Source organism: Argentina anserina, chromosome 5 (genome assembly GCF_933775445.1).
Source record: "Argentina anserina chromosome 5, drPotAnse1.1, whole genome shotgun sequence".
Classification (NCBI taxonomy): Eukaryota; Viridiplantae; Streptophyta; class Magnoliopsida; order Rosales; family Rosaceae; genus Argentina; species Argentina anserina.
Genome location: NC_065876.1, coordinates 13,273,194 through 13,288,881, shown reverse-complemented (window position 1 = coordinate 13,288,881; position 15,688 = coordinate 13,273,194). Strand labels below are relative to the sequence as shown.

At 34.9% G+C, this 15,688-nt stretch overlaps 1 protein-coding gene across 1 annotated transcript; it reads left to right on the top strand.

Moving 5' to 3' along the window:
- The first annotated feature begins 151 nt into the window (after nt 1-151).
- LOC126796170 (alpha,alpha-trehalose-phosphate synthase [UDP-forming] 5) lies at nt 152-6,778 on the top strand. Its single transcript, XM_050522935.1, has 4 exons — nt 152-182; nt 593-2,659; nt 3,914-4,187; nt 6,126-6,778. The coding sequence occupies exons 2-4, from the start codon at nt 672-674 to the stop codon at nt 6,447-6,449; spliced, it is 2,586 nt and encodes an 861-aa protein (XP_050378892.1). The 5' UTR covers nt 152-182; nt 593-671; the 3' UTR covers nt 6,450-6,778.
- The last annotated feature ends 8,910 nt before the right edge of the window (nt 6,779-15,688 follow it).

Genomic DNA, 15,688 nt, shown 5'->3' with positions numbered 1-15,688 from the left:
TCTGCATCATTTGATATTTACTTGCTTAGTGGAGTGATTCTCTGTCTCGATTGTTTTACTTTTTCTGTGAAACGGAAGTAAGTTGAGTATGCATTCTGATTACTTATGCTACTTTGATGGATTTTGCGGTGTAGATTGATTATTCTCAAGATTCTGGGTTGCTATATGACTGCGGTCTGGAGGTAATTATTTGCACGTCAGATGTAATTTTCTTTTTCAGATTTAGTTTCTGGGAAAATCTGAAATCTGGTAATTATTTGGATGTTAGATGGAATTTTCTTTTTCAGATTTCGTATCTTGATGTTACTGTTGTTTGTTCGAATCATGGTCGAGTGTAAGATCTCAGTAGTTGTCTTGTGATTGTAACTGTTGATTCTTTTTTGAGTTAAGAGCTAAAGGAGTATCATAGCAAAGTTTCTTTGTTTCACGAGACTGTTCAGCTTTTGTGTGAGTTTAAGACTTTTTAGAGTAAAAATTAGATCATTAACTTTGTTCATAATCTCAATGCAACTTTAGTGAGTTTGTATCGAGATTTTAAGTATACTTGCGTTTATGTGATTCTTTTCTAATTGGAATTGGCATTTGTTTATAGAAATTATTGACCGGGAGGAGGCAACAAAAGTTCTGTTTCAATTTCAAGTACTGAAATTTTTTTGTGATTCGTCCTCCCAATGGTGTCAAGATCTTATTCCAACTTGCTAGACCTTACTTCTGGTGATTCCCTAACTTTTGGCCGTGAGAAGAAGAGGTTCCCGCGAGTGGCTACTGTTGCTGGAGTTTTGTCTGAGCTAGATGATGATACCAGTAACAATAGTGTAGGCTTTGATGCTCCTTTGTCCATTTCTCAAGACAGGACGATCATAGTGGGGAATCAGCTTCCACTTCGGGCACATCAAAGCGATGATGGGAAATGGTGCTTTTGCTGGGATGAGGATTCACTACTCTTGCAACTCAAAGATGGCCTTGGCGAAGATGTTGAAGTTATCTATATTGGTTGTCTGAAAGAAGAAATCGACCCAAGTGAGCAAGATGATGTAGCTCAAACATTGCTGGACACCTTTAAATGTGTTCCTGCATTTCTCCCTCCGGACCTTTTCAGTAAATTTTATCATGGTTTCTGTAAGCAGCATTTATGGCCTTTGTTTCACTACATGCTTCCTCTATCACCAGATCTTGGTGGAAGGTTTGATCGATCTCTGTGGCATGCTTATGTTTCTGTGAACAAGATATTTGCAGACAAAGTGATGGAAGTGATTAGCCCTGATGAAGATTATGTGTGGGTTCATGACTACCATTTGATGGTTTTGCCAACATTCTTGAGGAAGAGGTTTAATAGGCTGAAGCTTGGTTTCTTTCTCCATAGTCCATTCCCTTCGTCTGAGATATACAGGACACTTCCAGTAAGGGATGAGCTTCTAAGAGCACTTCTAAACTCTGACCTCATTGGTTTCCATACTTTTGATTATGCTAGGCACTTCCTTTCATGTTGTAGTAGAATGCTTGGCCTCTCATATCAATCAAAGCGGGGATACATTGGGCTCGAGTATTATGGCCGCACAGTAAGCATTAAGATTCTTCCTGTCGGGATACATATAGGCCAGCTTCAATCTGTGCTGAATCTTCCAGAGACTGTATCTAAGGTTGCTGAGCTGCAAGATCAGTTTATGGGAAAAACTGTTTTACTAGGGGTCGATGACATGGACATCTTTAAGGGAATTAGCTTGAAACTTTTGGCTTGGGAGCAATTGCTCATACAACATCCTGATAAGAGGGGTAAAGTTGTTCTTATTCAAATTGCTAACCCAGCAAGGGGCCGGGGGAAAGATGTCCTGGAGGTCCAGTTAGAAACTGATGCCACAGTCAAGAGGATCAATGAGACATTTGGGAAGCAAGGATACAGCCCAGTGGTCTTGATCGATACCCCACTTCAGTTTTATGAACGGATTGCTTATTATGTTGTTGCAGAGTGTTGTCTTGTTACAGCAGTGAGGGACGGGATGAATCTTATACCCTATGAGTACATAATATGCCGCCAAGGAAATGAGAAGCTGAATGAGACTTTAGGACTAACTCCAACAACCCCAAAGAAAAGCATGCTTGTGGTTTCTGAGTTTATTGGGTGTTCTCCATCACTAAGTGGGGCAATTCGAGTTAATCCATGGAACATTGATTCTGTAGCTGAAGCTATGGATTCTGCTCTTATAATTCCAGAAGGAGAAAAACAGTTGCGGCATGAGAAGCATTACAGGTACGTTAGTACACATGACGTTGCATATTGGGCACGCAGCTTCTTGCAGGATCTTGAGAGGTCATGTAGGGACCATATGAGGAGGAGATGCTGGGGAATTGGTTTTGGTTTAGGATTTAGAGTAATTGCTCTGGATCCTAATTTCAGAAAGCTTTCAGTTGAGCACATTGTTTCAGCTTACAAGAGGACAAAATGTCGAGCGATTCTCTTAGATTATGATGGCGCTATGATGCCGCTGGGTTCAATTATTACCACACCTAACACAGAGGCTATAGGAATCTTGAGCAGTCTGTGCAATGATCCGAAGAATGTTGTATTTCTTGTTAGTGGGAAAGAGAGGAAGACTTTAGCTGAATGGTTTTCTTCTTGTGGGAAGCTTGGGATTGCAGCAGAGCATGGTTATTTTGTGAGGTATGTGCCCTTGTAACCGTGGCTTTTCTTGTTATTATACCCCATCAATCAGAGAAATGTGATCATACATTTAATTTGTTGACGTAGGTTACATTTCTGATCTTTTTGTTTATCTTCTGGGGGTCTTTGGATCCCTTGCTAATTGCTGATGCTGTTCCACACACATGCACCTTAATTCGTGGTGTCTCTTTCTTTCCTCACTAGTAAAGAAATTTATCTTTTTTCTATTTGTGCTTTTGTATCAATAGTAATTAAGTGACAGAAGGAAGGGAAAGAAGAAGGGCACATAAACTACAGACTTTATGCTGTCCATATCTCTTTTAAAATCACTAAAATAGGAGGATGACTTGTTTCCCTGTATGAAAGTTCCTCGTGAAGTGAATTACTATTAGATCCTTTGAGCATTTAAGATTAAAGTAGTCTTGGATACTTTGGTTTTCAGTAGTGACGGTCAAAGCTTATACTTTGTTGTAGTATGAAAACAGATGAACTGTGACAGCTTGTGTCTGCAGTTAAAGATGGAGTTATATATGATCAACAAGAGTCACACATAACATAGAAGGGTTGAAAGAAGAAATGAAATAGGATGATTAACAAATGTCTTTACTTCTCTGGAATTGGAATAGTCTCCTTCCAGGAGAATTCAATCTATGCATGTGATATCTAGGCAGGCCTCGGGATGAAAACATGAAGAGTCCTGATAGATGTTGTACCAGACAAAACCAGATTCCAAATTGTTCAAAACCAAGACTATTTCGCTATATCGTACTGATCAAGTCACAATGTTAAGTTATTTGGTTCAGGTTGGCGTATTCTCTACTCAATCAAAGACACTTGAATGCTAAAAACATCACAAAGTATCGGTAACATGCGTCGGTACTGCGCCCAAGTCCTAATTCTAATTGTACTTGTTCCTTTAATGAAGTGTTACCACATATCAGCTGCTGGTTTGATGTAGTTATTTTTTGCAATCAATGATGTAGAGATAAATGCTCTTTCCTTAGGCTTGAGATGTCTCAAACACTTTAATTATGATAAATGTTCACCACTGTGATAGTTTTTAGTTTATCATTATTTTTTAATTGAAGTTTAGGGATGAAGAAGAAGGTTGAGCTACATTATAGTTAAATTAGTCATTATCAGCTCCGCTACTGTTATCTGGTGTAATGTAATACCTAGTTCCAAAAGGGAAACATATCTGAAAATTTAGCTTCTATGTGTTGATTGTTGATTTCTAATCTGTTTTGGTTTCAGGTCAAATCATAACACCGATTGGGAAACGTGCATCTCAGTTCCAGATTTTGATTGGAAACAGATTGCTGAACCAGTAATGCAGTTATATACTGAAACAACTGATGGTTCTAACATAGAGGCCAAAGAAAGTGCTCTAGTTTGGAATTACCAGTATGCAGATCCAGATTTTGGCTTCTGTCAGGCCAAGGAGCTTCTGGATCACCTGGAAAGTGTTCTTACCAATGAGCCAGTTTCTGTCAAAAGTGGCCAGCATATTGTAGAAGTTAAACCTCAGGTTGGTCGATTTTTTCTCCTGTCGGTATTGGTGGTCGTTGCAATCTATTTCAAAGATGTTTTCTTTAGTGGTTATAGAAAATGCAATAAAAAAGATTAAGTCATGATTCCTCTGACTTATAAGCAGGACTAAATTTTTAAATCAATAGACAATATTGGAGTATTCAGTCTCATATATCTCCGAAAGGGGAGATGACTCGTGACAGTTCTTTTAGGGGAACTGCATTAAATGTAGAGAAAATTAGAGATAAACCCAATATTGGAGTCCCCATTTGAAATTAAACCCACACCCAAATTCTTTTTGTACAAGTCTATTTTGCCCTTTTGATCATTTTAATTTGCTTAATCGTAACATCTATTTATAAATTTTCATTTTACATGTCTAATTCAAACTCTCTAATAATTTTTCATTACATTAAATTGCTGAAAGATTTGATTTCAAATTTTTCTTGAGAAAAACTTCTTTATATAGCTAATATCAAAGTTTCAAAACACAAACACTAGTCCAACTTTTATAGATCCTATGAGAGAATTCCAAGCTAGCTTGTTGTGTATTTGTATAATTTGTTCGTTTCAATTTTTTGAATCTACCAATAAGGTACGTATGTCGTTATCCATGTAATATGTATGTATATATGTTTTCTCAAATATTTTTTTCGTATCATTGTACATGAACTTTGTATGGCAATAAACCTTGTTTTAGGTTTTAACTTCTTTTTTTCACTCTTTACTGATACCTAATAGATAGAAACATGCATATAAGTATAAATGGCAAATTCAACGTATGAAAGAGATCTTTGGAATGATAGATACCTAACAAACAGGTTGATATAAAAATTCCTAGAAAATATGTAAACATCCATATAGATACATACCTAATCATTAGGTTGTAAGTAAAAATAAAAAACCTACTAGATAGGGAAAAAATGTAGGTTGCATTGTTGTTCATATGAAATCTACCTATGAAATAGAATATTTAAATTATTCAAAAAAATGGAAAGTTTGTGTCACCATTAAGTGATTTCGATATTGAATTGATTTAAATTTGAAAAGCTTCTGAAATCTAAGTATGTAATTAAAGAATGTTCCATTATTTTAAAATTTATAATGAGTAAAAGAAAATTTTCAATTATTAAGGGACTATGAAAATCTATAATTAAATTAGTAAATGAGAGCATAATTTGTTGATTGATTAATCAGCTTTTAATAGTGGCATTTTGTAATTTAAATTTAAGAGAATGTCAATAATTCAGTGTATAATGAAGAAAAAATTATGTGGGTTTCTTTTAAAAGAGCTTTCAAAAATTGGGTGTATAATGAAATACCCCTTAAATGTAAGAATGAAGGATTTCCTTAAGTTGATTTGTCATGAATGAATAAACTAGTGGGTGAACCGATATCCTTGAAAATTGATTACAATGAAAAGGTGAGCCAATTCATGGATGAGTACGTTCTACCCAGGAGTTACATACCAATCAAATTGGTGAGTTGATCAATTAACCGTAGGCAGTTGAGTTTGTAGATGTTCAGAGGATTCAAAAGATAGTAACTAATATGCATTACCTAGGAAATTCATTAAGTTGATTAATATAAAATTTATATACTGTCTGAGCTGTATTATACTGCTGAGGTGCTTGAAAACATGTGTTTGGTCCTTAGATCTTTTCCGCATAAGCTTTTTCATTCATTTCAATGAAGAACATCGTTTGTCAGTCTACAGTGAAAGTTTTTAAGAGAAACTTCTATCATACTTCTATCAGTATAGTTCACAACCTTTCCTTCATGTATCGATTTCATATAACTTTCTATGATTATTCCGTCACTATGGAAGCATAAAACAATTAAGTAAATACTTCTTTGAGGTTGAACTATACTATCTCTTAATGCTCCGAGAGGCATACCCTGATATAATAACGTGTGTTTGTTGCCTGATCCATAGGGTGTCCACAAGGGCCTTGTAGCAGAACGTCTCCTCCTAACGATGAAACAGAAGGCAATGCTCCCAGACTTTGTCCTCTGCATTGGGGATGACAGATCTGATGAAGACATGTTTGAAGTGATATTGAGTGCAAGGGACTCTCTCTCTCCAGTTGCTGAAGTGTTTGCATGCACCGTTGGTCGGAAGCCGAGCAAGGCCAAGTACTTTTTGGAAGACACAACTGAGATTGTGAGAATGCTACAGTTCCTTGCCACTGCTTCAGAGCAAGCAGCTAAAAGTACCCCGGAACCTTCTCAGCGAGTGGTTATTGTAGAAAGTAAGTAGATAGATTATTCATTGTCTCTCCCTCTCTGCACAACTTCCAATTAACAAGCAAGGGATTCTTTCACAAAGATACTCAGATGCTGGTCAGTTTGAAGTTTCGGGTGAGGGTTGAGAACGATGGTTTGAAAGTGTTCGTCTTTCTCATCCATCAGATAAAATTGATTTTATTGTGCCAAGTTGCATAACACTATGGTACTGAGTAGCTAAACTGTAAGGATTGATGCTGGTGTGTTTATATGATTATCCATGTGTACGTATTTGGTATATTGAAATGTAGCAGCATCTTTGTCAGTACGTTGAGCGTTCCAGTAATTCTTGATCTCATAATCCGTTTCCCTGCAAAGATAGAGTTTGCAATTTCTGATCCTCTTTCCTATTTCAACGTCTCAGTAACCTTCGTCTGTCGGCGAATAAAACTTCTAAATTCATAAACCTTTCCTACCACATTCGTTTTGGAATTCCTTGAGCAGAAACATGGAACACCAGTTTCAAATAAGCTGGTCATTTAGCTAGGCTGCAAAGGTTTGCAATTTCTATCAAAAGGAGGGGATGTGTAACCTCATGCTACAATTGTCTGGCAAATGTCTTCCACAGTGGTTCAACGAGAGTGCAAATCTTACACATTAGATTTCGCACTGGTTGTCATTGCCAAGAAGATGACGTACAACAACTATTCTGTTGATTATTTCGTTACCAGTTATTACCAAGCGAATTAAGTTGATGTTCAGTGTTAAGTCATCAGACATATGGAGAAAGATGAATCCAGTGCCTTATAATATATGACTTTTACTGTTTTGCCTGAACGATCAAAGATTGAATGTTGTGGGCACGAACGTACAGTTCGTAATAACTTGAATCTGAACCTCAATACTAGCCAGCTAGGCAATAAATTGATATGTGCTTTCTATTCTTTCATCGGGGTTATGCTCATCGTTTTCTAATTTATGTATCCGCCTTATTGTGTGTGGTACCATATAACTAATTGAGGATTACTTCTAACATTTTTTATTCCACCAAATTCGGAATCGTGGACACGGTACACCATTGATCGATGGTGCTTTGTTTTAATTTAGCAAGTTGTTCCTGATTCTTGATTAGGCTCAAATGTTGTCAGGACAGTTGTCCCTTTCGTATCATGAATAAGGACTTAGTTCAGTTAGTTGTCTATAGAAGATTCTTTAGTTCTCATTTAAGTCATTTTGTAGTACTTCGTTCCAAGAATTTAAAAATTATTCAATGTTGTCTTAGGAAAAATAGTAGAGAAATTTTAAATACGCACCTCAAATCTCTTAATACACACTCATACTCAATACACCACATATTTCAATATTTTTATTAAATACACCACAAATACCTAAATTGCATTTGAATTAAAAAAAATCACAAAATACCTCATTATTTGGCTATACAAGGCTACTTTTTAGTGTGATTAGTATATTAATATATATATATATTGACATATTCTAGATGTTCATATCAAACAAGAATTGTTCTTACAAAACATTATAGATCACAATTGTTCTTTTTAAATTCTTTAACCATAAAAAAGATTAACGGAATGAAGAATATATATATAGTTCCTATGCAGAGTTAAGTTTCAATTTTGGCACACTTTTCGGTCAATTTTTTCACCATAAGTGATTCAATATTTCGGTATGCTATTCAAGATCATCTCTACAAAGTTTCATCTAATTTGACAATGGTTTAAGCTTTTAAAATTGAGATTTACACGAACGGTTCATGTTGAACAATTTTAATTCATTCATTGATTTAATCTAATTTCAATACCTTAGCGATGTTCGAATTGGATGAAATTTTGTAGAGATGATCTTGAATAACATACCTAAATATTAAAGTACTTATGGTGAAAAAATTTGACCGAAAAGTGTGCTAAAATTGAAACTTCACTATTTAATTTCATAGTGAAGCTTCACTCTAGGTAGAGACTATATATAGAGATGAATTGATTGTTTGAAGAAGATGAACATTTCTTTTTAAAGAATGTATGAAGATAAAATTTAATAAAATGAAAAATCATAATTCTTTTTCATGAATTACTTTATTTGGGACTCTAAAAATAGAAATGATCTTTTTTTCGGTGAAAATTTAAGGAATGAATTGATTGTTTGATCTCCCACTTAATTTTCTATCAAAATATATTTAAATTTTCCTATAAATTTTCTTAATTTAATTTCTTTCAAAAATAAATCCCTCTCTTTTTTGATAATTTAATTTGTTTTTTAAGAATTATTTCATGTACTTATTTTGGTCATTTGACATACATGTGAAATCTTATTTAAATTATTGAATAATAGGGGCGTGTATTAAGAGTTTATGGGTGTATATTTAAAACTTCTCAAAATAGAATTGGTCTACTCATCTTATTGCTTAATCTCTTTGTATAGAGAGAGTATTACAATAGTAATTACATCGTATATTATGATGACAATAATGACTAAACGTTACACAATACTTATAGAATGCTAATCACTTAATCACCAGTTGTCTGTTACATTGACGAAGGCACATAACGTGTTTTTCCTTCAACACTCCCCCTTGTGCCAAGTTAATGGTACAATGATGCATAAGGTGTTGCCTCATTAAAAACCTTACCCAGTAATAAAAACCCATTGGGTGAAAATAAAACCTTGGCGGAGGGGAAAAAGAGTACAACGCACCTATTAAAATTGAGAATAATATATATGTGCTAGACTCCCTCAGATGTATGTACATCATCCCGATCTTTACATTAATCATGAGATATTTGATAACTTTTGTATATTTATGCATTATATTTTGTACGTATTTCTTTACGCATATTTGACGACAACGTGTATAGTGATCATTCTCATCATGTCGTTTTTTTTTTGTATAGAGACTAAATAAGCCTAAACCTTTAGGTATCGCTATTGCATGGGCGCAGAACTATACAACGATGAGAGGTCGAGTCAAACATATTGTGTTAAGTGCACTAATGCGTCTTTGCACTTGTATAGGAAGTCTCATTTCCCAACACTTATTCATCCTCTTCCATTTAGACGAAAACATATCTATTTTTAAATACTTTGATTGATCATGGGAGTGCCTGAAGCCGATTGATAGTTAATCATCAATATTATAGTCCTTGAGATCAATTTCGAGACTGTGTCTTCCCAAAGATCATTTTCATTCTAGACTTAGGATTTGCAATACCTAGCGACATCTTTTTAGTTCATTAAAAGTCTGTGCGTATCCATATTGAATACGCAATGACATACTTCATCCAATCCCTATTCAAAATCAAGTATTTACTTCGTGAACGTTTCAATTCCTTTTATAACTTAGCTCTGTGGTCTAGAGTCATTTCTTGGGTGAATGAAGTATGTTCTAGGACATTTATGTATATCTTATTACCACATTCATAAGCTACTTTTGTTAGTTTTTCGGAAACTACCAAACTAATAAGGTAGTGGAGTGCATTGACATCCGTTACAAGAATATTTCTTTGTGGTCCATTACAAATAAATATCTCCTCGTAGTCGATTCCAGTGCGTTAGTGAGAGACATTGCGCTATAAAGTGAGTCTAAACTCTTCTTTTCTCATTACACATCCTAATAAAAGACATATAATAGGATTTATACTTACGGTGTGGGCTTCACCTGCCCAAATACCTATCTCTTTGTTAGTAAATATTGGTTCATACTGGATCGTTTCTTTCTATTAGGCAAAATTACTACGTTCGTATTTCTCAATGAAGTATGGTTCAATATTAAGACTCAATATCCTACGTCCTCATGTGGTTTGTATTTGTAAAAATCTCTATATTTTCAAGGATTTGTTCTAACATCTAAGGTGTCCCCTAGTGATAACCAAAATTCAGGAAATTCTCATGAGACAGATTTGAGATTATGGATCAATGGATCTGATTGTGCCAAACTCGTTTTTTTTTCCTTTAATCGAGTATATATTGACTTAAAGTTGTAACCCCGTCTTCCTTGGAAAGCCACAGTCTGTGGCACCATTTATGCCACTTTATGGCATCACTATGCCACCTTTTATGATGTCGATGCAATGTCTAATTCTTCCTGGATGGCGTCATGTCCTCTTCTTAGGACATAAAACTTTGCAAGCATGTTTGCAGCTGAAATATGTGATCTCGTCACTGTGCGATAATGGGATTTGTGGGGATTAAGATGAGACACAGTGAGGACAAACCACAACGATTCTTGTCATTTCACTAGGACATTCTTTGCTCTTGTCTCCCCTTAACGATTATAAAATTGTCTCATCAAAGTGACATTCTGCCAATTTAGTGGATTAGAGATCGTCTGTCAAGATTTTAACATAGCGGACTATAATTGGTTGCTCATATGCAATAAGGGTACTTATTCACATTAAATGACTTCACAATTATGCACTGTGGCAGCGCAATTTGTCACATAGGACAATCTGATTGAGCTCAAGGATTGTAGATCTGTATTAATCTTATCGAGTTCAAGTATTTTAATCATTCGATGTCATGGGTTGTACTTCCATTTAAAATGATGATGGTGGTGGCCGTGCACTAGTGAATAAGAGGTTATGTAAGCAAAATTACATTACCCTAAATGGAAATATTGGTGTGCATTACCACTATCAAGACTATTACTATAGTCATTTTCTGTGAGACCAAGTGGGTTTGTAACTAGCATAAGCAGTATTATGTTCATTCTTAATATTTGAACATAATGAGAATATATGTGTCCTTTGCATATGATGGTCTCAATCCTAATTTCTTAAAAGATATGTTTTGAATTATTAGCTTTACACCATGTAATCACATTAGATATAAGAAGCATAATATGGAGTTAGTGCATATACTTATGCGTCAAACATTTCACGGTCTCGCCTCAGGGGAGCAACAAAATATGGGGATGAAATCACATCTTCAATTGCTCCATGGAATTATATTTAAGGATTTTTACAGTTCTTTGTTTCTTTAGTTCTTGCTTCTATTTATCCAAAACATGAGTGTCTGTGTGTAATTCCTTGAATATATGGATACACATATCACGACTTGGGATCCTAATGACTCGCGTCAAAGTCTAAATATGTCAGAATCCCGAAATTCATTTCCTTTTGACGTTGTTGGATTCAATTAGCGGTTACATATAACAACTAGGTATACATAAAAACTCTCTATTACTCGGTTACATCCGCAATCATTAGAGATAATGCAAAAGAAATCAATTGTAATCTCACCTATTCTTTTCACATGAAAAGTCATTAACATAAATATTAAAACGTATGAGGGTTCTATTGTCTCTTGTTGGTTATTACATAAAATGTCAATGAGGTATATAGTTAAGACATAAAAATGGAATATAAACCCAAATTCTTTAGAATAATTTGATAAAATCGCAAAACGATACTTCCATCACATAAGGTATGTACATTGTGAATCTTGAATGAGTAGAAGGATTGATCATTATTAATATTTTTAGTTATATCCATGAATATAGTACTATACTGTGGGGATCGCATGATGCATTTCTTTACATTCAGTTATTCATGTCATACTAATATTTTTATGAAGTTGTTTTACTTTATGCGATATTTTGCAAAGTCAAAATATTGAAAATCGAACTATGTATATCTTAATTAATATTCAAATATTCTCAATTCATTGAGAAAAATTTACAACCATGGCTATATGCCAACGATTGCTTAAATGTATTGTCTAATCTAAAGACACTTCAATACCAAAGTCTATTTAAATTTTAGGTATAACATCCAATACAATATCTTAGAAAATTAAAGGCAGACTATAATAAAAAGTCTTGAATTTCATTGCTTGAGCTAGATTCTTATCGCTGTTTGGACTTGAAATTCTTTTTTAAGTCATGCTATTCAATATTGAATAATTTTTTTTAAATCGTCATACTCTCATTATTCTATATTCTTTTCGTAATATGGAACTTCATTGCTCATGTCACATCCCCTAAGCCTTTGTCACACGGTACATTGTTATCAATTGCTATTGATCATTTGTATGAAACTACATGTCCATAGTAATTACCATTTGTTTTAGGGTTATTAGTTATTACTGTCTTATTATGCAAAGTTTGTTTTGGAAAAATTTCTTTATTATGAGAGACCTTAATTTGTCATTTAGGATTTTAATAATGCTTCCAAGCTACATGTAGGAAACATTTTTGTGTAATTCAATCATGGTTGAGCCTTGGCTGGCTTGTACGGGATGTTGGTACTCAAATTTTTCAGAGTTCAATTTATGGACTTCCACGTGCTGGTTTAACCATTGTAGATAGAGTACAAGACTTATGAGTTTTGCATTTAAAATACACGAATTAAAATATACCAAGATATATTATGGCCATTTTGGACCTTTATGAAGTTGCATTAAAAGTCATACAAGTTCATCATTTCCAAAAAATACAAATTGAATTGCAAGACCAAGAATTGCGATGGTCATATTTTTCGATACTTCGTGAAAATTCTTGACCACAGTAATATGGTTGTCCATTTTCATATGATGCTCATGAAATTCATTATCATGCCAATGCTCATTTTGATACAACATGCTTAGTAAATTAATTATTAAAGATAACATAGGTATATCATGTTTAACAAGTAGAGCATATCATTTAACGAGGGTAAATGATGTAGCATATCATTTAAAAATAACAAAATAAGTTGCTCACACATGCTTATTACAATATATAATTATAATGACAAAAAGTAGCATTACAATTCATTTACATGTCAAGCAACAAATTTATTTAATAAAAAAATTAAACTAAGATAGTATATAACATGTCACAATATCCAGAGACTATTTTGCTTACGTAACATATATAATTCCCTGTATATGAATCAAATTTAATAAAAGCGGCAACATAAGTTTAGATCTTACTTCCAAAGTTGCCAAATAAAATGCATATTAATTACACGATTTTTGATCTCACTATTTCATGTTGCTCGTCACGTTGTTATTGATAAATCACATACAAAAATGAGGACATATATATATAATTAGTCACGTTTAATCAATAGAAATTGAATTGAATTTACCAAAAATAGTAAATTTTATTATTTTGAAACAGTAAATTATAAATAGTAAACTAAGATTAACTATCTAATAATTCATTTTTTTTACCTACAGAGGTAAAGTCTGATTTACCATGAGTAAAATTCCTTTTTTCGTGGGTCGGGTCGAGTAGATCCAAGTTGGGGGTGGCCGGATCATCGTTGTTTCTGGGCGGCCCTCTAGGCTTGGAGCATGCCGACAGTTCTAGAAAAGAGGAAGGTATCGTCGATCTGCGGTGGAGCGAGGGGCGAGTCACGCCGGCATTGAGCTAAAGCATAGTGTCGTCCAGTCTATGACGATTGAGGCTATAATGTACCAGTTGGATCGTCGTTAGAGATCGGGCTGCTCAGGATGAGCGGGGCTGGATTGGAAAATCGGGATCGAGACTTGGCTAGGGCCGTCGTGTAGTGATGAGTTGTTCTACCCTAGGCTGCATGGAATCGGCTGTGGGTACGTGGAAGCGAAGCATTTGGAAACGCGGAAGTATTTTTTTCTAAATGTTTTAGAAGTTGGTACGTATTGAAAGCGTTAGATTAAATATATATATATATATATATATTAAAAGTGGTCAAAATAGAAGATATCTACAAGAAAAAAAATATATGCATTATGATATTGTTAGAGTTATTATTAGAGTTTAGTTAAAGAAAGTAAACATCATTCTAATCCACCTATGAGCCAAAGGTCAGTAATTGTTTTTTGTAAAAAACCCATTACCCAATACTGAGGATAGCTACAAACACTACTGGGTATAGAAACAGAAGAAACCCTTTCCTTCTCTCTTTTACAGAAACCCTCCCCTCTTCATCTTTATCTTCTCTCCTACTCCAATTCACTTTTCCAAGTCCCAGATTCTCAGATTTAGAAGGTAAGAACATATGTTTTGATGTCATCGAGAGTTAAGAATAATTGGAATCGCAATCAAGGATTAGTAATCAAAAATTGGATTCGTACGATTTCGTTCTTGATTGTCAGAGGTTCTTTCCTCAAACCTTAGATCAAACCCAGAGGTCTTTCCTCCGATCAGATTTAGTGGTTGTGCTTTTTTTAAGGCAACTATGCCCACGCTTCTTCCATAACCGCCGCCGTCAAGCTTCCGATTTGGAATCGGGTGCTTTTGCTGCGATTCGAAAACTCGTTTTCACAGGAACGCGATTCCGCACGTTTCTTGGTGATTCCATCACGATTCTGCTTCGCTTCCGCTTCGGAAGCGCGAATCGTGGGTGAGTGAGCGCTTCCGTGCTTTCTAGGTTATGCCGCCGTTCTGGGTTGGACGACCATCAAGGCCACTTGGGGCTGCAGTGTAGGCATCGCATTGTCTTTGCTAGGCAGCGCTATGAGGGTAGGTATGAAGGGCGGTGCTGATATGCGCTACCAGACTTGGAGGGGCGACGCTGATGAGTGAAGGTTGGGTGCCCATAAAAGATTTTAGGTGTTCCAACTTTCAAGGCAAAAAACGATTTCTGTTTTTTTCTTTTTCTTCTATAATTAGTTTCCACAAAAAAATTTCTAGAGTTTAGATCTCTCTTTTATTTCTTTGAAAACTCAAAATTAAAGCAAAGTGCTAATAATGTGTATAAGAAAAATAGAATTGGTATACTCATCTTATTGCATAATCTCTTTATATAGAGAGAGTATTATAATGGTAATTACATCGTACATTATGATGATAATAATGACTAAACATTGCACAATAATTATTGAATGTTTATCACTTAATTAACTGTCGTCTGTTACATTGACGGATGCACATAATGTCACTAGGCCAAAAAAGCCTTTAGACGACACCTTTTAGTCATCATATGTTTTGGATGTGCTGTTATGAACTTTGATAAACCTCTTTAGACAACATATAATCCCAAATGTGCGGTCTGAAGAGGTTGGTTTCTGTATCATATTTGAGAATTATCAACGTTTTCTTAACTTGAACAAACTTAAGAACTTTCAGGCAACATATTAGCATTATATGCTGTCTGAATAATTGGAATGGAAAAATTGCATGAACTTTAGACGGTAGATAAACATTATGTTGGCACCCCTACTAGCACAGAGCTAGTATGGCATGCCACCGAGCATAAGCATCACTCTCTAGGCGGATCTACAAGTCACTATGTGGCTCAACCATGATATTCATAGCGTATCTCGTCATACAAGCTTTCCAATGATAGTCGG